A 24,575-nucleotide genomic window follows, 5' to 3' on the forward strand; every position below is an offset into this window, starting at 1 on the left:
CTCCATGTTCAATATTTCTAAATTGTGAGTGCATACCTTCATAATTATTTCATATGTTTATTTATATTTAATTTTTATGTTTGATAAGTAATATGTAAACCGATCAAAGATGTCATTTTCATAGCATAACACTGTAATTTGTGTATGTATATGTTGTATTTACACAGTCAAATGCTTTACGCATATCACAAAACATTCTTCCAGCATATTATTTGGAATATTAGGACTTCAGTACCTACTTCATCAACCACATTTAAGTTACTTCAGTCTCTATTGACGTTTTCTAAAGCCATCTTTCTTGCTTCTAGGTTATTCAAGAAAGAAAACTTCTGCGTCAAAAATCTAGGAACTTAGTTGAAGAAAAGATAGAAGATGACGTGGGTAAGAACAGTTCACAAAATGTATAATGAAAACTAATGACAATTTTTCTGGTAATGTTGTATCTTTTCGAGTTCAATTCCGAAGTAATCCTCGGGGTTGATTATTGTGTCTTATTTGAAACTCCCAATGAGATTTGCAACCACTTGTCTTTTCTCATTATTCCTGCGTGATACTCTGTCTCCCCCTCAGAGCTCTTTCGGAGCCAAACCCGTTTCTATATGTCATCCACATATAGGCTACGTTAAATTATATCTTTTGATACATATAAGATCTTTAAAAATATTTTGGCACATCTGTTGGTCATACCCCTGTTAAATTTTCACGCGATATTTAGTAATAATCATTTTTGTAAACCACCTTTGAGAGATCTCTCACATTCAGGTTTTGATGGTGAGCAATATGTTAAAATTAGACAATCTGGATGGAATATCTTGATATCCCTTACTGTTGAAGCAGCACAACGGATGGTTTTATCGTTATGGTTAAAACAGGCAACACTAAAGGAACTTTTGCAATATGTTTTTCGGATAGCACTATTTTGCTTCTTTATTGAGTTTATTTTTCGCCACTAACGAATAGGTAAATCCATACGAGCCAGTCAAAATTGTGTGCCTCAGAAGTTCTATTACGTGCTAGTACAAGTAAAATATCAAACTTTAGATGAGAATATTTAAGCACAATTTATTTTATTAAGTGATTGTGACCCTGGCAGGAATCAAACACGCACATAAAATCTTACTAATTGTGTCACTCAGACCGACTCACTTTCAAAAGTAATAATGTAATATTAGCAACTTTTGTTGCTTCTTATTGCTATTGTTGAAACACTTGCTACAAATACAGCAGCGTACAGATTGAAGGAAAAATAAAATATCAGCAGTTTCATATAGCAGTGACAATTCAATAACTATACGCACTGTATATCTCCTTACTCCAGTAACAGTATACATCTTTACTTCGTTGTAGCTAACAAAAGACAAAGGACCTTCAAAATCAGTGAGAAATAAATTTTATTTGCAATATTCTTTCAATTCAGGATAAGACAAGTTTTAGTTTAGACTTTCCATTAAAGGTGTATAAATCCAGGACTAACACAGATTTACTCAGAAGTTTATGGAAGGATCATGCAAGTTTTGCATCAAAGTTTATAGTGGATAGGCGAGTTATGCATTTAATTAATAACGATTTTAGAGATCTCGTAAAAATGTAAATAGATAAGTTTTGATGTAGAAACGGTAGTAAAGAACATCAAGTACACGATACATTTCTTTTTTATTTTAGTAGGTTATTTTACGACGCTGTATCAACAGCTTAGGTTATTTAGCGTCTGAATGAGATGAAGGTGATAATGCCGATGAAATGAGTCCGGGGTCCAGCACCGAAAGTTACCCAGCATTTGCTCATATTGGATTGAGGGAAAACCCCGGAAAAAACTCAACCAGGTAACTTGCCCCCGACCGGGAATCGAACCCGGACCACTTGGTTTTGCAGCTAGACGCGCTAACCGTTACTCCACAGGTGTGGACTACACGATACAGTACCGCCTAACTTTTTTTTCTCTCCAAATTTTGGATAAGGCGAGTTTTACATCTTATAGCCTCAAATGTCTCGAAACTAGGCTTCATGGAAGGATGAAATTATTATGAATTATGAAATTATTAACCAGAAGTTTCAGCCTTGTTACATTGAAATGCGGAGTGTGTAAAAGCAGAAATGAAAAGAAATGTGGAAATTTTATTCCAGGGTTGGCTGTTTCGTTCCGTGGACGAAAGGTTAATGGTACATTTACTATTTACATACTAGGTGTTGGTCGAGTGGGATGAGCTGACAGTCATGTAAACAAAGATATATATGCACCGGTGGACTATCGGCTGTGTGTACGAACAATTCTAGGAGGCTACAACTATATTACATATCTACTGCTTACGCAGACTGCAAGCTCTTCCTAAAATAGGTACTTAAGGCTCAGTTGCATATCCCTGTAAGGATATATAACTTGAAATAACATTAAATCTCTGCATATCTTACTTACATATCTACGTTTTTAAATGAACAACACATGAATAATTCAAATAAATTATGTATATAATTTATCTACAAATGAAGAGCCGGATTTCTGAAAAGCCGATGTACACACTTTCAAAAAGGATTACGATCGGAATTCGATATTTTTCCCTATCCTTATATTCTATAAACGATTGTACCATGAAAAGACTGGTATCTGTGTACTTATAGACCTTCAAACGTCGAACATTTGAAAATGCCTTACAGTAGAATTTATTTTCGATTTTCTTGAATTTTACACAACTTTCAGGAAAAGTACATTTTACCGTCCGGTTTTGTTTGTGACCTGGAATGCATGCCTGTAGCACCCTTATTTTCTACTAATGCAATAGGCCCATTTTTCTTATATTAGTATTACAATGGGCCTATATATTTGCGTTTTCATCCTCTTATAACTGAACGACAAACTTTGTACTGAATCGCTTATTGTCCAGTTCCTTCACAATATTTTACTTTATATTTATTCGTTAGAACATATTGTTTCCGCTGTATGCATTCAACAACTTAGCTCCAGGTACTTCATATAACACCACCTCCTTAAGATCACCGCAATCGGTAGTTGTCTTATGGTCAGTGTAAACAGGGACTGCATGACGTAGATCAGGAGTCACAACCTTCCTATGTGCACATAACTATTTTTTGTTTGCGTTCCCTGTTTATTCTAATCCCAAATATCCTTAAAATCCCAACCATCCTCACAATAACAATAACAAATAACGTAAATGTTTCACGCAATTACATTCTAGGGATTCGGCGTATCTCTTGTCAGTTTTTAAAAAAGACACGCAAAAGTATTACTCGACCGAGGCAAGTGGAGCCGCGAGCGTAATGTGAACTATCGCGATGCAGTATTACGAACGCAGGAGCAGTAGCGCCACGGCTCCGGGCTGTAGGAATCCACTGGCCTTGGTCGAGTAATACTTGAATTGCGATTGTATTGTACAGGGACATCATTTTATTTTTACTAACATTTTAAATATTAACCTGGCTATACCTTTGGATTAATGTTTGAGACCCGGAAACACCGTTTGCTACCCCCTTCCAAGACTGGAGTTCGATAATACTGGCGTAAAATACAAACAAATCACTTTACTAGGTACAGGAGGGAAGAAAAGTAGTTCATCCATTTACGTAAAGTAGGAAATATCGCGATTTTGAGTGTAATAATTTTCATTAGGTTTTGTTTAATCAAAATACAGTACAGTATTAACAATAAGTGTTTTTACTCACGAACTGAGTTATCCATGCGAACTATTCATTATGCAGTGTATATTATACTATCTGCAGCACATTAGCGTACGATATAGAGAATGAAGTTAAAATGAAAAATAATCAACATGGATATTTAAACACATTTTTCAAAATGTTCATTTCGATACAGGCTTCAATTCTTTTGTGCCTATTAAAGCACTATAGACTATTGCATCTAATTCCAATTACCAGTTTCGTCCTTCATAATTAGTAACTCATGTTGAAATAATTTTGTACCTACTCTATAAAAGAGTACCTTACGTACTGTAAATTCAATCTTCACTTCTGCCCGACCCGCACAGATAAAATTACTCAGACATGCTATCTACTGTCCGTCCAAGTGGTTATGTCGCAGGATCGTAGAAAGGGGGGATCACGTGATATTTGATTACTTAACGAGGGCCTTTTATTTAAGTTATTTTGAACAGTTGCATAATATTACGTAGACGTCCAATTAATTCCTAACAGAAATTGATGTTTTCAGAAAAGAGCTAAGAAAGCCCAGCCACTAGTTTTTACAGTGGAGCGAGCAGAAGCAGTGAGGGAAATCGGGATGCGACGTAGGCAAACGGACGACAGTACCTGTGCGAAAATATGATTCAGTATTGGAAATTTTCGTCACTGTAAAACGCGAACATATTTCTGAAACGTACTATAATCACTAACTCAGTACTGCGGCCTTGGTTCTGTATGGACGACAGTTGGGTTGAAACTTTGTTAGTAGAAGGGGTGGGAGTGAAGTACATTAAAAAGCTCAGGTACAATAAAAGTTGAAGTAAAAATAAAATGATGTCCCTGTACATTTCCTATGAGAAAAATAAGAGAAATTATAGTCTATACAACATAATATAGCTATCGAGCTAAAAATGCTTCAGCATAAAAATTGGTGTAAACATCTTTAAACAGATCGCCCAGTGTGTAGCAATTGAAAGGCATATGAATAGAACATTTGTAGGAAATAACTTATTAAATATACTACACGACCAAGGCGGGAACCGTTTTGTTTGGTGGCGCTGCGATTCGCTTCACAATACAGGCCGTGTTGTAAAGTCCGCATCAGATGCAAAATGAAGCACATGCTGAACTGCGCTCTTGTGTCATTATTATTAACACGCTTTGTATGTTATATATTCGTATATATAATTAACTTTATTGTTTAGTTTTATTTTATCATAAGCTTACACACATAGGAGTCTACTCAGAAAACACACCACAAAATCGGTGTTCGTAAAGGAGGGAACATGAATCGAAAGTAACGTAAACTAAAGTAGGTACTGTATTTTATACAATATTGCATTTGATATACATTTCTTACCTTAGCATTTTAAAGTGGCTGGACTCCGGACATCATATATGAGGAAAGCACCCGATATAAAATCATCAATACCACCAGCATGGGCTACAATAAATCGTTGACCTGCACTGCTATTTGTATAAACTCCTGACACGTTTATCTTGCCAACACTTGTGGACAGTGCAACGAGTATGGAATCATATTTCGTTCAGGTAAATAACGGGCTACTATATCAGAGAGTTCTATTAGATATTTCCTTTAATCTTCACATTTTTTGAATGCGAACCCCATGGATAGTATGAGTTTTCGTAAAGTTTCCTTGCACCCTTTAAAACCTACCTCTCTCTCTTACAAAATTTATGCAACTTTCCTAATGTTGGAAGCTCTTTGTAGAGACTATAATATTTATGAACTTCTCTTCTTATGATACATTTGTCCATGTCGTCTAATGCAACCTTATTTCCAGGACGTCGTCTAACTTAGTTTGGTATCAATATTTCTACACCCTTGTCCTCACACTCTTTACCTTCCTTTCTATTTCTACTAATTGCTTCCTTATTTAACTTCACAATAACTGCAGCACGCTCTGTTGTCTTCGATAGAGGTAGGAATAAACCAGTTGTCTTTTCTTCATCACAAAACTTTATGGCATTATAAATAACTATATTCACTTTATTATAATAACTCTCCGCGCTTGGCTACGAAACACGCGTCTTCCTACACGCGGCATTGCGACCAGATTGAAACGTTAGGCATTGGATGTGACGACACTCCAGCAGTAAACATACGCAGCGAGCACGGAGTTCCTCATTCTGCCACGACGGGTCCCGCCTTGGTCGCGTAGTAATTTTGGTGCCTAGAAGTAGGCCTACCCTATAATGCTTGTTAGAAATATTACGCTAAGCTCCTGTATATAAATTTAAAATAATACAAGAAAAGAAATTAATAACAAATGAAGATGGCACTATATTATAATGCAGAGTCCAGTGTGAAGAATATCTCAAGAGAGAAATGCAGAAATAATAAATAGAAGAGAGTATAAGATAATATCATGTGCATGAAGTACACTGTCCTGTGATGTTACTCTATTGTAATTGTATATTTGTAAAGCATAAATATTTCAGTATATATTCTGCACATATTCGCATAGCGTTTCAAGCGTTTTCCATACATATCAGTAAGCGAGTTAGTTTCATTTTCTTCAGAGATTAAATATTAGCCCAAACACTAAAACTTCCACACGAATCTATACATCTTGACAAATTTTACTGTAGTATCTAATTAGGCTCTTAGTACAATCGCTTTCCATTAAAATGTGTCGCTTGACCTGTAGTGTCTCTATGACGTGTGACACAGTTGGTTATAAACTATTTCGTTATCGAGTTAAAAAACTGATCGAAAACCTGATACCTTAAAATCATGTCTGTATGAGTTTCTAACGTTTCCGACCACATGCGTACAAAGTCCACAAAGGATAACACCCCTATTTAATTGAATAAACGTCACTGTAGAAAACATCTTGTTTTTTTTTTTAACCGGTTATTTAAGGGCAGCGAACTATGAACGCATACAAAAATTATGGAAAAAACATGCGCTGATACTTTTGACAATATCTACACAATATTTATGATAGCCTTATATAAATTTTACCACTGAATCTCGAAAGAAGTTTGAATTGAATGACATACAGGTCACTTAATTTAGATTATTCATATGTCCTAAATAATTTGTTTCATTGTTGCAACCAATCGAAAGTACACTGAAACATAAGATCACATAAGTAGGTACAAATTCCTGGTAAACTAAAGATCTCATTGGTCATACATTTTTATCAGACCTTACATATACATACAGTTAAAAGAAACTCGTTTTTTACTTAATATGGGAAAAATCGGACGGTTTTGTGACTCTATTTTAAAACATTAGACTTTTATTTTGAAGTTATAAAAATAAAAACTGAGTTTCACTATCACAAAGCAATATATAAGAACTTGGGACCAATGGCTTTATTAGTTTACCAAGAAAATGAACCTATGTGATCTTGTGTTCAAGTATATTTTCGATTTGTTACAACAATTAAACAAAATGTAAAATATAAATTAATGATATAAATTAAGTGAACTATAAGCCATTCAATTCATCATTCTTTCAAAATTCAGTGGTAAAATTTATGTATGGATATCAAAAATCCTTCGGCAGATATTGTCAAAAGTGTTAGTGAATGTTTTGCAACAATTTTTGCATGCGTTCGTAACCTTCTGCCCTTAAAACTGAACTTAAGCGTTGTTTTCTTTACAATCAGCGGAATTTGTGACAGCGACATTGTCAGTGTTGAGATGAGTCAAATGATTTACCATGCAATTACTTGACATTTGTCTAACAGTTCGGGGGAGCCTTTGAGAAAGCCCAAACAGGATTGGATGAGACACCCGAAGGCAATATCGGAACACGATTTTAGCTTTCCCCCCTCGTGAGTGCGTGAATTTCCATGAAAACAAGATCTCAATCTAATTGTTAGTAACTTCATTGTTACGAATCATATCACGTAAAATTATAAAAAGTATATGTGTTACATCATCTTCCAGTCGTCTAGTCATATAGAAGTACAGCAGGCGCGAAAGTCAATTAATTCACAGATAATTATTATAATAATTATAAAGGATTTTCATACACAATATACTATTGTTGTGTGAGTAATAAGACTTAGACGCCATCGATCATATTTTGGAACGACAACCTAAATTTTTCATGTCCTTTAAGAGAACTAGTACAGAGCAGGTGAGATCCGAATTCAGTAATTTATTGTGTGAAATTTAATGAACATTTCGTATTGTGAGACGTGTGCTTCGAAAGATAACGTTCAAAGTTTTCTTCAGGCACATCATAAGTGTTCTATGTGAGCACACTGCGTAAGACGACACACATCAAACCGATAGTCAATCTCTTGCCAAATCCTTTGTAACAGATCACTGTCAATCTCAGCAATGGCTGCTGTGATGCGAGCGCGCAGGTCGTTCAGTGTCGCTGGAAGTGGTGGTACGTAACATAACCCGTTATAAAACCCTACATGAAGAAATTACACGTGGTCAAATTGGGAGAACGAGGTGGCCAACGAAGCAGATGTGCATTCCTCACACATGCACGGCCTATTTATCGTTGTTGCAATGCCCCATTGAGATGGTCGCGAATGTTGCCATGGTAATGCGAAAGGGCACCATCCAGTTAAAGAATGAAGTCTGCACTATCCTCTTCAAGCTGCGGAAAGAGCCATTGCTTCATCATATCAAGGAAAACATGTCCTGTTACAGTGCGTTCATTGAAAAAATAGAGTCCATAAATCTTTTCATGGGTAATGTCACAGAGGACATTTAATTTGGGGGAATCACAGAGTTGTTTACGGATAATCAAGCACGCAGAAAGATTTATGTTCTCCAGTCAACGCCATTTTTCTTCACTGCTCTGCTGCTGACTTCTTGCGCGAGAAAATGGAAACAATGCGGGGAAGCTCATTAGATTTTATACAATAAATTATTGAAATCGGGTCCATCATTTTGACTTGCTCTGTATATTATGCAACGAGCCTATAACGGTAGTAATTAAAATGCGATTATGGTTATGAAATGAGCGTAATTACCGTTATAGGCAAAATGCATACGTCTGCTTTTGTTTCACCATAATTAAGTGTCTAAGTTTTGAGTTTTTACAAATATCTCACATTGTTACTTTACCGATAATGAAAGCGTGGCCATGAGTGAATTTTTAGCGTGTTCTCGACTATTGCAACAGATGGCAGATACGAACCATGAGTATCTTTTCAGTTTGTTCTCGACTATTGCTACAGATGGCACGCACAAACCATGAATGTCTTTTTAGCGTGTTTCCGAGTAGTGCAATAGATTTGGAGATTTTATCTTCAAAGCAACACACATTAAATCACTGGAAATTAACTCAATTTATTAGAATGTTAAAATTAACGTGAACAAATTTTATTTTATTTTAAATGCATGTTGTTGATTGTGCAGTTTGTGGGAGTCATTTCGGATTGCCGCTTATAAGGCTTGTGGGTCCTTCAGCGTGCAATATTAATCAATGTCATATATGCTTAGTTGGAAATCGATAGTTGCAATAACACAATGAATAGCAGTATTTTAATGCATGTCATTAAGGTACAGTTACGTCACATGTAATTGGCGTACTATAGTATGGTACAATTTCGGTACAAATACAATTTCTTTACTTTTACGTTTGACTCTATCAAAACTCAGTGTAATATATTACTGGCTTTTACACAAACGCAACTTCCACAGAAACGAGCTTATCTGTCATTCTATACATTATTGGTTCTTATAATGAAGCATTATTGAGTTCACTTCTGCAAAGGTATCTCAAAATGATTATTCAAGGTACCTACCTACTGGAAGTAATAAAGGATGAAGAGGTGTCTCTTTCATTAGCTAGTCCTTTCCTTTGGAACTTTATTTTTGTTCCTGGTGTTAATATGTTCACAGATTTTATCTTAATTCTGTTCTTTTTTTAAATCAAGTAAAAATGTTCATTATTGCATAATATTTTTCTTGAAGTTATAAGTTCAATTTTTCTCACCTGTCACCCATAATACAAGAAATATATATTTTCCTCCAGGTGAAAGGAAGAGATTGGCATTCTTGGACATGATGCTGGATGCTTCTGATGGTGGCACAAATTTAACTGATGAGGAGATACGAGAAGAAGTTGACACTTTCATGTTCGAGGTAAACTACCAGTCTCTGTTCTTCAAATAATATGTTGTTCTAGTTTACTTCACACTTGTAATCGAAACACAAAATAAATTATCTAATTAAGAATTAAAATTCTGATATATAATTACGTTAGGATTCGGGTTCTATGGTTATTATATTATATTTACATATATAAAAGAATGAGTTTTTGCCAATTATATTTATTTTAAAATCTTCTTAATTTTGAGCTGCCGTTAAAGGTAAAGCTTGTCGTACAAAATACAATAAAATAACAGCGATAAGAAGAGAGCAATAAAAGGAAGGAAATTTTAAAATAAATTCATTAATAAAAAGAAAATGTCAACAAAGTTTGATATAATAATTTTTAGAATCTGTAACAAATTTGTTAAGAGGAATATAATCATAAGATTGACTTTAAATGGGATTATTATAAATGATGTGGAGCAATTTGTGAAATGCCTTTTAATGAAATTAAAGCAAGGTCTAAAAATAAATATTTCCCCAAACCTATTCCCTTTAATAAATTAACCACAAATTTTGGGATTCGTCCTGTAGCACCAGTCATACGACCCACTACATTGATATATACTATAATGTGAAGTCACACAACTTTTCTTGTTTGAAATAGAACACAAATGTGAGTTCCATTATACACAGAACTATAGATTTTAGGTACCGTATTCAGATGTTAAACACCTAATATAGATTAGTTATGAAGGAATAAATAATTCATTCTCTGATATTTGAATTGAGCTCAGTATAACAAATCTGTTTCTGAGACTTTTTAGTGTTGAGGTTGTATTTGTTATAAAAAATTTTCCTCTTTTAACTAAAATCAAGCTTAAGATTTATTAACGTTCAAATGTGTGCTTGTTGTAGGTAATAAAGTGGTTTTTCTATTTATAGTGTGCAGGTCTGGGGAAGATTAAAAATTTAAATTAACTGCATTTGAAAACTTGGAGGATATCAGTCCTAACGACTATATAAAAATAACATTTCAGTTAGGCCTAAGTCTAAAAATAAGCGATGAAAATCGGTAGCGCCATGTTCCATCGGACCCTGGCAATTTAGTTACTCGCAATGAGTGCACCTATGTACTTGTGGTTGGACATTGTGTATACTGTCACATAATATACCGTGACACGGTACACGAGGGTAGGCTAACAAAGGGGAACACAGTAGGTAGAATTTAAGGGGTTAGGTATAGCTTACAGCAGTAAAATTTTTGGAAATAATCAAAAATTTTTTTTCTTCTATTATTGTATCTTGTACAATAATGAAAATTGGTATGTATAGAACACTATCCTTCTGCTATATGAAAAACATATTTTTACGATTTAGAAAAAAATTATTTATATATTTTTTTCGAAATTCAAAATGGTGGCAGTTTACTGTGCAGTGATGAATTTTTTTCTCATAACTCATAAACATGTTAACTTTATCATATTCTCTCTGTTTTATTCTATTGCTGAAACTTATGTTTATAATATCACGCTCTTTCAACTACATTTCTCAATAATTAATGTATTTTTTTACTTCATGTTAGATTAAAGTACTGATATTTGACCATTTTTTTAATTAATTTATTTTTATCAGACAATCTATCAAAGATAGAGAAGTGATCTTGCATCATATTGTACATGAAACAGGGATAAATACAAACAAAATATTTGATGATATAATGTTGGATGGTTTTTGAGTTATGTGGGAAACTCTTTATCACTGCATGGTGAACTGAATTTTGAAAACAAAAATATAAATAATTTTTTTAATCGTAAAAAACCTTTTTTCATATAGCAGCAGGACAGTGTTTTACACATACTAATTTTCATTATTGTACAAGATACAGTAATGGAGGAAAATATGTTGAATATTTCCAAAATTTTACTGCTGTAAGCTGTACCTAACCCCTTAAAAATGAGAGGGATTCAATCCGGCATCGGAGCTTGAATCGGGTGTGACTTAGTGCATAAAGCGCCAGCACGTAAAGCTGGAAACCCCGGTTCGAGTCGCGATGCCGGGGAGAATTATTCTCTCTTCTACCTATCCTACATCATATGGAAACGCAGAATTACTACACTGAAACTGTCTACTGAAGAATGCACTGAAAGGAATGGTGAACGGGAGATGAGTTCGAGCTAGAAGAAGATATCAGATGATAGACGACATTAAGATATATGGATCATATGAGGAAACGAAAAGGAAGGCAGAAAATGGGAAAGATTAGAGAAATCTGGGTTTGGAGTGAAATACCTGCCCTTGGGCATAACACTAAATGAATGAATGATTGAATGAATATAAGGAATGGAAATCATATTTGGAAGGGATGTAAGACATGAGATTTTCAAAGAGACCCGAAATGAAGAAGAGAAAATATATAACGTCCACGAAATAGATAAAATAATAATAATAATAATAATAATAATAATAATAATAATAATATATGTGGTTGTTTAGTCAACTGTCCGAAGACAGGTTTGAACCTCATATATAACACCAATAGGCATCACTTATGAGGTAACGAGGCCATGAGATAAGAGGATATGGTGGCCAGTTCCTTTCCCCCTCCATGCATACGTCGCCGATTAGCTACATATTACACTAATCAGACTTCAGATGCATACAAATTACAAACGATTGTTCTCCCTCTGACACATACCGTCAAGTGAGATGTGCTACCTGATAGTTAAGGGCTGGGCAGCAAGAGCGGATTCTACTCTCTTCTCTTCCCCGCCGAACACCGCGCAGCGTTGATTCCGTGACAGATGAATATTAAGCGTCCCCGTTTAGAGTCTAGTTCCACTCCCGATGCCCAGCCTTGTGTTAGTAGATGTAGCTGCATATCAGCAAGAACCTCAATCAAAGATAAAAATAATATTATTAAACGTTATTCGAGGATGAAACAGACAAAAATGCGAAGACCAGAAGTAGAGCAGAAGAAGAATGGAAATGATTATGATTGTGTTGATTATAAACATAATAATGAATATATTCTTACATGCATATAACCATGTAGAGAAAATAAAAGTAGAATGCCTTTTCGAAACAAAAAGTTTTTTATTCTAATTTATTCTTTTGTTTCAGGGTCACGATACAACAGCAACGTCAGTGTGCTGGACGCTATTTATCTTGGGTCATTATATGGATGTGCAGGTAATTATGGAACAATTGGGTTACACATGAGTGTTAGATTTCTTCGTATTTCAGCAAACAGTAAGGTTATATTGACACTCATTCTCCTTGTCGTCATGGTTTCTCATGAGATGAAAATTACGTTAGTTCAAACCAGCCAATGAATACAATGAAAACGCAAAAAGTGCTCAAAATATTGAATAAATTATTATACTAGAGGTGAGTAATTCGAGAAATTTAAAAGAAATATGAAAAAGATGTGATATATGTTATTTCTGGAAATATGCCACAAATTTCGATAAAATCATAATGTGTCATAAAGAACAGTGTTCTGTAAATATATTCTTTAACAGCTGTTGTATTTGACTACGAAAAAAGAGAAACAAAACACCTAGCTGTAACATACTAGTAGTAGTGGCATGTTTGTAGCGTCACAAGGTGGGGTACGGTGGAGTCTTGACGTCACAAGGTGGGGTAAGATCGGGTATGATGATGTTATGACGTCACAAGATCGTGTCAAGGCGGGCAAGGCGAGATTATGACGTCACGAGGAAGGGTAAAAGCGGGGTCACGGCTTTGCGCGGGTCATGGTTGCAATCAGCGTATCCCGAATCCCACCGGATCGTTGGACAACAATGACGTCATGCTGCAGCGAAATAGGAACAAAACTGCTGGAAGGTTCGATGGCTATCATGGCGGCTGTACAAGTTGTTTCCTGTGCTACAGTAGCAAGATTTTGCGAAATTTCCGTACTGTCATCTCGTTCAAAGAAAAGAGTAGTAATAACTGGTCCGTTGACATGTTTGCTCAAAAGCCATTAACATATTCTTTTTACGTTGTGGTCATTACAAACAATACAGCAGAACCAAAGCAGAACACACCGCCATGACACAACAGTGCACGATGTCATTCGTCTGCTAATTCCCGCCCTACGCAAGAACCAATCAGATTCACCACCTCTGAAAGCTGATGGAACCGGTGCGACACCGTTGGAGCATCAGTGACGTCATCGTTGAAATTCGGAACACCGTGATGCCATCGGATTGTTCAGCGCTGAAATTCGGAATACGCTCAATGCATTGTGATGGTAATGACGTCTGCAATGCGTAGGTATGACTACTGCCATTGTGGAGGGGTGTGGGGGAGAGAGTTTGATAGGAGGTGGGAGTATGTTGTGATGTGTCTGGGGCGGGATGGCGGGAGGCGGGGGGCGGGATGTGAGGTCCGAGTTCGATAGGTAAGCATATTATCATAGTCTAGTATATACAGTCACGAAGCTTGAGTTTTGAGGGTACTAAGAACAATAGACTGTGCCGGTACTATTTTGCATTGTCTGTAATGGGCGATAGTAGCGATCCTAGTGGTTGGCAACTATCTATGGATGCATATTTCCTACATATTGAGCTTCGTGACTAGACTGTGATATTATGTTGTGTTGAGAGAGATTTTTCGCTCGATCCACAGTGTTGGCGCACCGCCCGCGCGTTAAGCACGAGGTCGCGAGTTCAAGAGAGATTGTGGTCATTGAAATTGAAACTGGACTGCTATCAGCTATTCTGCTATAAATGTGGAGTTGTGGACACAAATGTCGGGTTAAGTTCGAAGACTGCTAATAAGCGAGAGGTCATCTCGGCCAATTAGCCAGGTCACGTTCACAGTAATTATCGTCAGTACTGAAGTCCCATTCTCAGGAAGATGAAAAAAATACAGAAAGATTTGGAACGGGGATAGTTGCAGAACTCGAGGGGAGTTCCGTATATCTGCCCAAACGATTTGCATTGTTGACAGACGTTGAGATTGAAAAAATCAACACGGATCTACAAATGGCCCTAATTTATAACGGTATCTCTGAGAACAAAATGTTTCAACTAGCATTTAGACTGAAAACAACTAATCGCCATAAAGGCGTTGGTAAATATGTAAATTTGTTAGTGTAGTGTTAGCGGCAGCGGAAGATATGTAATGGAAAAGGTAGCAACCTATACTTTGTATGAAGATAGTGTTGGAAGTTACTGTTCCAAATTAGACAACTTACATGTAGAATTAAAATGTGCAGATTTACGAATTGAGATATCAAGTTTAAATTATATATCTCACTCATCACACGATGAAATCTTGACGCATGTAAAATAGGAAAAAGACATTTCGCAACATGTGCACCAAATCATAAACGCGAGTGTGTAAAGTGGTAAAGGAGCATTTCAATGGGGCACAAATGCAAAATTTAATAATAATAATAATAATAATAATAATAATAATAAATACCACGTTTTTATTGCTATGTGTATTTTCAGATGTGAACTGTTCGGTACTAATAAACCATAAAGTAACATACGCTCCGCATTGTTTAATAATAATGCCCAATTGAGGATCAGAGAGGAGGTTGAAGCGAAAAACAGCAAGATACGCTGGTTGACCGTAAGTACAAACATCTATTTATCTGTGTGTCCAGTGTGCGATGTGTTGCAAACTGTCTAAATACTTATTATTTTTCAGACTCTCCCCGACTGCGGGTCTGCACCTCAGCGTCTGCCGACGTCACAACCGCTGCCCGCAGACGACTGGTACGGCACCCCACAATGGGCAATGTCGTGTGTCTACACCAGTGGCCGGCAGATGCTGCAGTTATGACGTAAGAGCCAGTCAGGCCTCAAGAGCTTGGAAGAGCGAGCATTTGAGTCGTATTACTGTTAACACGCACCAGCGCAGTGGCGTCAGTGCAGCAATGATACGACAGTACTTGGAGATAAATTGATGGAATCACATTCCTGAATTTTGCTAGGGAATAACTACTCTGTGGTCATGATGGCAACATTCTTGGCAAATTCCCCGTCATTAAAAGAACGCATGTTCTTTGCAATAGCTAGTGAATTCCTATATCTTAAGCCTTAAGCTTACCATTGATTCACTGACAGTGTTCCCTAGCTTCACTTAACAATTTATCTTTCAATTGCTGCACTAGTAGACTATTTGTCGATATTCTCCCCCATATTTGTCATAATCATTTGTGTGGCATAGAGAATAATGGCATTGTATATTGCATTTCTTTACATGCTGAAACAGCTTGGCACAAATCAAACACTTTGCCATTCCTCCATACTCCATAACACAGTTTGATCTCGACAAAGCATTTAACTTGGGCAAGGTAGTAACACAAAGTGATGGTGTGTTTCAAAAGTTGAAATATACTTTGCATACTACTCACCAAGTTAGGGCCTATATAGTTCAATCTGTATATTGTGTAGGAAAATGTCTGTTAAAAACACTTGAACTGTTTTCAAGTTTCTGAGTACACAAAGTGTTGTAGTACTGCTTAAATTATTTATTTCTATATTTGTATATTTATAGCAGTTTCGGAGCCTCATTTACATAATGCGAACGCTTCTGCAGCTGGCTGTATTATGAATTTCATATTATTATAAGTATGTTAAATTTGATTACAAACCAAAATATTTTGTTACATTGATTTATCACGGATGTACAGTTTTGTTTTCGTACAAATGTATTGTAATTGTGCTGTTCCCATACTACCTCAGACGAATGGATCGCGCTCTGTCATTGCATAGGCGCCGTACCACTACTGTTCAGATGAACCTTCTCTCCTCGCTGTGCTCAGTATGCAGAGATTGTCGAGCAAAGAGCGTGGCGGCTCCGTGGTATGACGTCACAGAGCACGGAACATGCCGGTCACTGGTATACACGCTTGATCTAAAGCAGCCGTGGCGAAAATGTGATCGTGCGCCGAGCCACTGTATACCCTGCAACGTGCATAGCACCTATGGAGAGAGGCGGACACTCGAAGGGGAAGTGAAGCAACTATCTGATTTAATAACGGATTTTCATTTTCCTTAGCCTACGTCAAGCACTTAAATATAATTTTATACAGCATAAGGTTACAAACTAATGCTTAGTACGTACAACGAAGGAAGAAATGAACAAGAAAACATAGGACACATTATCACAACGTATTAACTATCTTCATAATTTCTCTGCGACAGAATTTCGAAATCAGGAATTATATCACTTACTGCCAGCCGTAGTTAATCACGAAGGTATTTGTCTGTCAGTTGTGATCTAAATTTGGTTTTGTTGAAAATAATTTTTCTCAAATGTAAGTTGTAGCAAACATGGCTTCAACAGTGCAAGCGAAAGAACGAAGCTTCGGATATTTATTTTTTGGCAAAGATTTGAAAAGTTCAACATTTGTCAAGTTCTTACATCTAGCTTTCATTTAACATCACATTGTACATATGTGAGTTTAAATTGAAGATGTAACCGCATTATGCGTACATCTACTGAAAAAGGATCGACGTACAGAAATAATAATAATAATAATAATAATAATAACAATAATAATTTATTTATTGCTATTTAGGCGCTGGGCAACAGCCATTGGCCAATAAAAGTCCAGTACAGTGATACAATTAATACATTAAAATGAACAACTATGGTACAAATTAAATACTTGAGTTAACAACAAAATAAAGAACATAGATTACTATAATTAATTTACAAGAATTTATATTATAAAATATCAGGGAAAAGAGTTGATTCTTACTACCAATTTGTGTATAAGGATTATGCAAATAATACGTATTAGCAAAGACACTGCCATATTCTAATACTTCTATACATTGAATGGATCGAAATCGCCTACATGTAAGCTAGCATGTTCAATACATCTGGAGACCGGCGAGGAAGATTTAGAATTTCTAATATAGAAGAGTTTGTGATGTCGCATGTCCTTCATAGGAATACGAAGGCTGACACTGTTTAAGAAAGATTGACAATTAACCTCACCTTTAAGGACCATACATAAGAATAAGTAATCGAGATCATGACGTCTGGCATACAGGCTTCGACATTTAAAGTGCTCGCATTTTTTATCATAGTTATAGCCAGAGTTATTAGGCAGGAATCTGTACGAATATAGTGAAATAAATTTACTTTGAATATTTTTCAGTTTTTGCCGAATCAGAACTAGTAATAGAGTTCCAAACTACAGATGCATATTCGAGTTTCGATCTCACTAATGTATAGTATAGTATTAAGAGAGAGTCAAGTGTTGAAAAAGAATAAGTAATTGACCGAATTATTCCTAACATTCTTATTGAATGGTTATAAATATAATCAATGTGATTGTGAAAATATAATTTATTGTCAATTAATACACAGAGGTCTCTATTACAATCTTTTCTGTTAATTAATACATTTTTTAGATGGTTATATTTTAGTGTAGAGGTTTTCCTTGAAAATGATATTACTTAAGTTTTGGATTCATTAATCATCATCCCGTTATCAACTGACCAATTGGTAATTGAATTAATGTCATCCTGAAGAAATTGACAGTCAGCAATACTATTGATTTTTCGAAAAATTTTAAGATCGTCAGCGAATAATAGATAGTCCGAATTTATTCTTTTGCAAATGTCGTCAATGAAGATTAAAAATAGAAGAGGCCTGGGGCACACCAATGGATCAGATAATAATAGTAATAATAGTAATAATAATAATAATAATAATAATAATAGTAGTAGTAGTAGTAGTAGTAGTAGTAGTAGTAATAGCCCAATAATAGCACTTAACCTTTTAATGTTCCATGAGTGATACGTAGTATAATGCCGTTTTATGTCATACGACCGTTTTTCCTCGTAATACTTTTGAACAATTCATACATTTAATATTCTCATCATATTGGCAGCAAAAAATGCTTCCTCCCATCCTACATGGTACATGGTTTCGAGACAGCCATTGCGACGATACGCCACTCGCAGTTCAGAGACAAATACAAATGGAACGTAGTTTGACTCCAGTGAGAGAGAGAGAGTGGGGGTTGGGGGAGATAGGAAGCAAGAGAAATGCACAGCTATCACTGCGAGCCACAATGTGCTCGCGAGTCACATTTTCGCCACGGCTGATCTAAGGGGTTGTTGCCCACCTGACCAAGATTTAAGCATTGCTGTAACTTTATACCTGGTCCACAAAAATGGTAACTTGGCAGGTTATCTCGACTGGGAGTTCGTTGATGATTGAATTTCATATACCTCTTCCTCGCATGGTGCGTCTTCGACCGCGGGCAGACATATTATAATAGCTTTAGCATACGCAGTCCATATATGTAAATACTTTGGTTGATATTAATGCATATCAGTATATTAGTTGGCAGCAGTCAAGTAACATGGAGATTGTAAAACAACCTCAAACATTACCCGTTGAAATTATCGGAGATTACGAAAACGATACAAAATATATAAAACATAGCACATTATTCCCAAATCGTGTGCGATGTATCATATCGGGTTCAAGTAATTCAGGGAAAACAAAATTGCTGTAAAACTGTCTTCTGCCGACGACATTGCCTATTCGCAGAGCAATATGCCTCTAGTTACAGTAAATGACGAGCAAAAGGTTCAACTTACACAAATACTGCACACGGATAACCTCTTAAAATTCCGTTTCACAGCTGGCAGCTGTTTGAATATCCAACAGTACAGTTGGCTAAACATGTCACGTGGACGGTTACGACGGCAGAAATGGTTAAAAAAAACCGAGATATGTGATAATTCCATTTCAAACGGGTAGAATTGGTGCTGACAAAGTTAACAGAAAAGTTGATCATTGCAATATTATCGATCTAAAGGTGTATTTGAATGATGATTTCTAACCGTATAACAATATCAATATAGATATATCAAATGGCAAATATGCTACATTATATGACATGTACGCAAATTTCGAAGTTCCTACTACTTAATGAAGCCAAATAATCCGCTACTCAAGAGGAAAAAGTTCATTGACAACGTACCGCTGTTTGTTATCGATTGTTCAAAACATGATGAGATAAAAACAGGACCAATGAACGTACGCGTTGATCTGCACAGCAGTACAGATATTCCTGCTATTACCTTAGCATTTTGTCTCAGTATCGACGACGCCATCACAGTATACAAGCCGCTCTCCAACCTGGTGATGCGCCAATATAGACTTGGTTTTCGCCATCACCTCCTGCAGCCACGACTTGTTCAACTGTCACTACCACCTCCTACAACCCCCACTTATTCAACTGTCGCTACCACCTCCTACAGCCACGACTTGTTCAACTGTCGCTACCACCTCCTACAACCCCGACTTGTTCAACTGTCGCTACCAACTGCTACAACCCCGACTTGTTCAACTGTCGCTACCACCTCCTGCAGCCCTGACTTGTTCAACTGTCGCTACCACCTCCTGCAGCCCCGACTTCTTCAACTGTCGCTACCACCTCCTACAACCCCGACTTGTTCAACTGTCGCTACCACCTCCTGCAGAACCGACTTGTTCAACGGTCGCTACCACCTCCTGCAGCCCCGACTTCTTCAACTGTCGCTACCATCTCCTACAACCCCGACTTGTTCAACTGTCGCTACCACCTCCTACAGCCCCGACTTGTTCAACTGTCGCTATCACCTCCTACAGTCCCGATTTGTTCAACTGTCGCTACCACCTCCTGCAGAACCGAATTGTTCAACTGTCGCGACCACCTCCTGCAGCCTCGACTTCTTCAACTGTCCCTACCACCTCCTACAACCCCGACTTGTTCAACTGTCGCTAAGACCTCCTACAGCCCCGACTTGTTCAACTGTCGCTATCACCTCCTACAGCCCCGACTTGTTCAACTGTCGCTATCACCTCCTACAGCCCCGATTTGTTCAACTGTCGCTACCACCTCCTGCAGAACCGACTTGTTCAACTGTCGCTACCACCTCCTGCAGCCCCGACTTCTTCAACTGTCCCTACCACCTCCTACAATCCCGACTTGTTCAACTGTCGCTAACACCTCCTACAGCCCCGACTTGTTCAACTGTCGCTATCACCTCCTACAGCCCCGACTTGTTCAACTGTCGCTATCACCTCCTACAGCCCCGACTTGTTCAACTGTCGCTACCACCTCCTGCAGCCCCGACTTGTTCAACTGTCCCTATCACCTCCTACAGCCACGACTTGTTCAACTGTCGCTATCACCTCCTGCAGCCCCGACTTGTCCAACTGTCGCTACCACGTCCTACAGCCACGACTTGTTCAACTGTCGCTATCACCTCCTACAGCCCCGACTTGTTCAACTGTCGCTAACACCTCCTACAGCCCCGACTTGTTCAACTGTCGCTATCACCTCCTACAGCCCCGACTTGTTCAACTGTCGCTATTACCTCCTACAGCCCCGACTTGTTCAACTGTCGCTACCACCTCCTGCAGCCCCGACTTGTTCAACTGTCCCTATCACCTCCTACAGCCACGACTTGTTCAACTGTCGCTATCACCTCCTGCAGCCCCGACTTGTCCAACTGTCGCTACCACCTCCTACAGCCACGACTTGTTCAACTGTCGCTATCACCTCCTACAGCCCCGACTTTTTCAACTGTCGCTACCACCTCCTGCAGCCCCGACTTTTTCAACTGTCGCTATCACCTCCTACAGCCCCGACTTGTTCAACTGTCGCTACCACCTCCTACAGCCCCGACTTCTTCAACTGTCGCTACCACCTTCTGCAGCCCCGACTTGTTCAACTGTCGCTACCACCTCCTACAGCCCCGACTTATTCAACTGTCGCTATCACCTCCTACAGCCCCGACTTGTTCAACTGTCGCTACCACCTCCTGCAGCCCCGACTTCTTCAACTGTCGCTACCACCTTCTGCAGCCCCGACTTGTTCAACTGTCGCTACCACCTGCTACAGCCCCGACTTATTCAACTGTCGCTATCACCTCCTACAGCCCCGACTTGTTCAACTGTCGCTACCACTTCCTGCAGCCCCGACTTGTTCAACTGTCGCTATCAACTCCTGCAGCTCCGACTTGTTCAACTGACGCTACCACCTCCTACAGCTACGACTTGTTTAACTGTCGTTACCAGCTCCTGCAGCTCCGACTTGTTCAACTGTCGCTACCACCTCCTACAGCACCGACTTGTTCAACTGTCGGTACCACCTGCTACAGCCACGACTTTTTCAACTGTCGCTACCACCTGCTACAGCCACGACTTTTTCAACTGTCGCTACCACCTCCTACAGCCCCGACTTGTTCAACTGTCGCTACCACTTGCTACAGCCACGACTTGTTCAACTGTCACTACCACCTGCTATAGCCACGACTTTTTCAACTATCGCTATCACTTCCTACATCTCGCCTTCTTCCATCTGGTGCTACTGCCACCCCCCCAACGTCCATCACACTTGCTAGATTATGTGTCGTATACAGCCTCAAGCATCACTATGATGTAAGTATGATTCTATATAATATCTACAAATAAGACTTACATTTTCTCCACTAGAAAACATACAAAGTAACTTTTTCGTTTATTTTCAAGTCTCCTATACTCATAATGGACATGCAGCGGTTAGAGGTTCATATAGGGGTTTCAGGCAGAGGGATCGAGCGAATTCATTGCGGTGTCGCTCGGTGTACGAGACAGATTTCAGAGTCCCGATTTCTAAGTCCTAAGTGCCTATGCCGTCCGTCGGCACCTGCCAAGAAACCTCCCTCCCCCTCTCTGTGGATTACATCGTAGAGCCGCTCGGCAGTTGATAGGAATACTGAATCGGAATAGATGGTTCTTTCGACAAATATGGAATGCGCTGCAGAATGTGCTGCAGTTGTGGTGGCATCCCAGATTAATGTGGGAGAAAGTAAAAAGAAAAATTATAGCGTTTTAAAAACAACACAGCTCTTGTAATCCTTGATTAATAAATATTGTATCTTATTCTTTCATTTCTATCAGTTTTCTTTTTTACTATCTCCTTTTCTCCCTCATCCACTGAACTTAGGATTACGAAAGTGAACTAAGTTTTTTTTTTAATAATACTCAAGTTCATTTCATCTTGTTTTATTGTCTCTAAGAATATATACACACACATTCAACTCTCATCCATGTTCATTGCTGTTGATGGTGCTGATGGCTGATCCCTCATCCGACAGCGACCGGATATTTTCGGCTCAGTCGACGGCGTGTACAGTACGATTATTTAGTCCTGATAGTCGCCGGCAATGTGCGTCTGGGTCAGGCGAGTTCATTTAGTTACGCCAAGGGGTGTTTGGGTTAGTCAGTCGCTTGCCTTCAGAGCGATCGGATGTCATGCCTGCGGTAGAGCGGTATGTTCCAGTACAGTTAAACTATACTGCATTTATTTACGACCGCTCGCCCTTATCTCTACTCCGGGGCTCTCCTCACTACTCCTATTACTTCACCTCTTTCGCGTCGTCGAGCTGTCAGGACTAAATAATCGATCTGTACTCACCGAGCCAGGTGATGCCGCGAATAAAGAATATGTTGATAAAAATGTTGAAAAACATATGGTTGTGAGCCGAGCTCGACGCATCAGCGGATCACCTTGTTCTCCATCTCGCCGACAGAACCCGCATCACTGGCATATCGTCCATAGCGCCATCTTTTCCGTTCCATATTATCTATATTCCTATTGGCCGGCTAGGATTTTGAAGCAAATGAGAGAGAGAGAGAACGGAGTTTTCCTTTTATCCCAGTACAAAAGTAATTTCACTCAGGAATCCGGCCTCGACTTGTTAACTTCACTAAGGAATCCGACGTTGCGTAGTAAACTACACTTAGGAGTGCGACCTCGATCAGTTAATTCTTCATTTCACGGATTCAGTCGACATATATAAGGTTGTATTGAATGCATTATGGAATAGCTAGTCAAAATTACGAAGTTGTCTGTTATTTGTTACATTTGCATACGACATTTTCGTATATCTACATATTATGTTGACACAACTATTAAAATTATGACTTACGCATTAAAAACTATATTGGTGAAAAAACAAACTAAGTTGTAGAAGAACAAATGAAACAGCAGGAAAATGAGTTGGATACTAAATTAAATAAACTGGAAGGTGATCGTGTTTATATAACCGAAGCTGAAAACGTAGCTCTAGAAAGCGAGTTTAATAAACAAATCCTAGACATACGGCAGAATTTCAAAGCTGTAGCATATTGTAATATTTTTCCCATCCAAAACAATACAATAAAATCACTCCACATATATTACCTCTTGGTTTAGACTACTTTGAAATTCCGCTTGATGGTACTGTAACTAGTAGCCCTATCCAGGCAGCACCATACAATGGAAGGATAAAGGTACACGACAATCCATTTGTTAATTGAATGAGGGTCGCAAAGGGTGACAAGTTAACTTTTCACCCAGTTTCCACCGGACAAAAGCAGCCATTGTATGCGGTTGTCGAGCTTGTGTTTGAAGTGGCAAATGTAACATAAATAGCATTCATTATATGGCAAGATACCACCCACTACAACACCTGGAGGAATAAATATTTAAAAACCTTATAAGACAATCTAAGGCTGTGAAACGTACATTTTCGGCTCTGCAGCAGGGACACTTAATCTCTCAACATGTACTCAGTGAAGCATTTCAATCAATCACCATGCCTTTACATGCTTTAGCAAATCAAATATGTGATGGAAAAGTCTCCAATAAAAAACTAGCAAATCAAATGCCGGATGAAAAAATCTCCAATAAAAAAACTAGCAAATCAAATGCAGAATGGAAAAGTCTCCAATAAAAAAAACTAGCAAATCAAATGCAGTACGGAAAAGTCTCCAGTAAAAAACTAGCGAATCAAATGCAGCATAGAAAAGTCTTCAATAAAAAACTAGCAAATGAAATGCATAATGGAAAAATATCCAATAAAAAAACTAGCAAATCA

At 37.9% G+C, this 24,575-nt stretch overlaps 1 protein-coding gene across 2 annotated transcripts in view; it reads left to right on the forward strand.

Annotated features, from left to right (window-relative positions):
* Nucleotides 1-24,575, forward strand: part of LOC138698296 (cytochrome P450 4C1-like) — a 58,093-nt gene that overhangs the window by 25,239 nt on the left and 8,279 nt on the right. The window contains exons 7-11 of one of the 2 annotated variants that reach the window (XR_011331820.1): nt 309-381; nt 9,632-9,741; nt 12,814-12,882; nt 15,156-15,279; nt 15,358-15,493. Coding sequence is in view for 1 of the 2 variants with exons in the window: in XM_069824100.1 (XP_069680201.1) it covers nt 309-381; nt 9,632-9,741; nt 12,814-12,882 (252 nt within the window). In the remaining variant the exon portion in view is untranslated. Of the gene's footprint in view, nt 1-308; nt 382-9,631; nt 9,742-12,813; nt 12,883-15,155; nt 15,280-15,357; nt 15,494-24,575 lie in introns of those variants that run through there. The other variant, XM_069824100.1, reaches the window with a different exon arrangement.

Source organism: Periplaneta americana, chromosome 4 (genome assembly GCF_040183065.1).
Source record: "Periplaneta americana isolate PAMFEO1 chromosome 4, P.americana_PAMFEO1_priV1, whole genome shotgun sequence".
NCBI lineage: Eukaryota > Metazoa > Arthropoda > Insecta > Blattodea > Blattidae > Periplaneta > Periplaneta americana.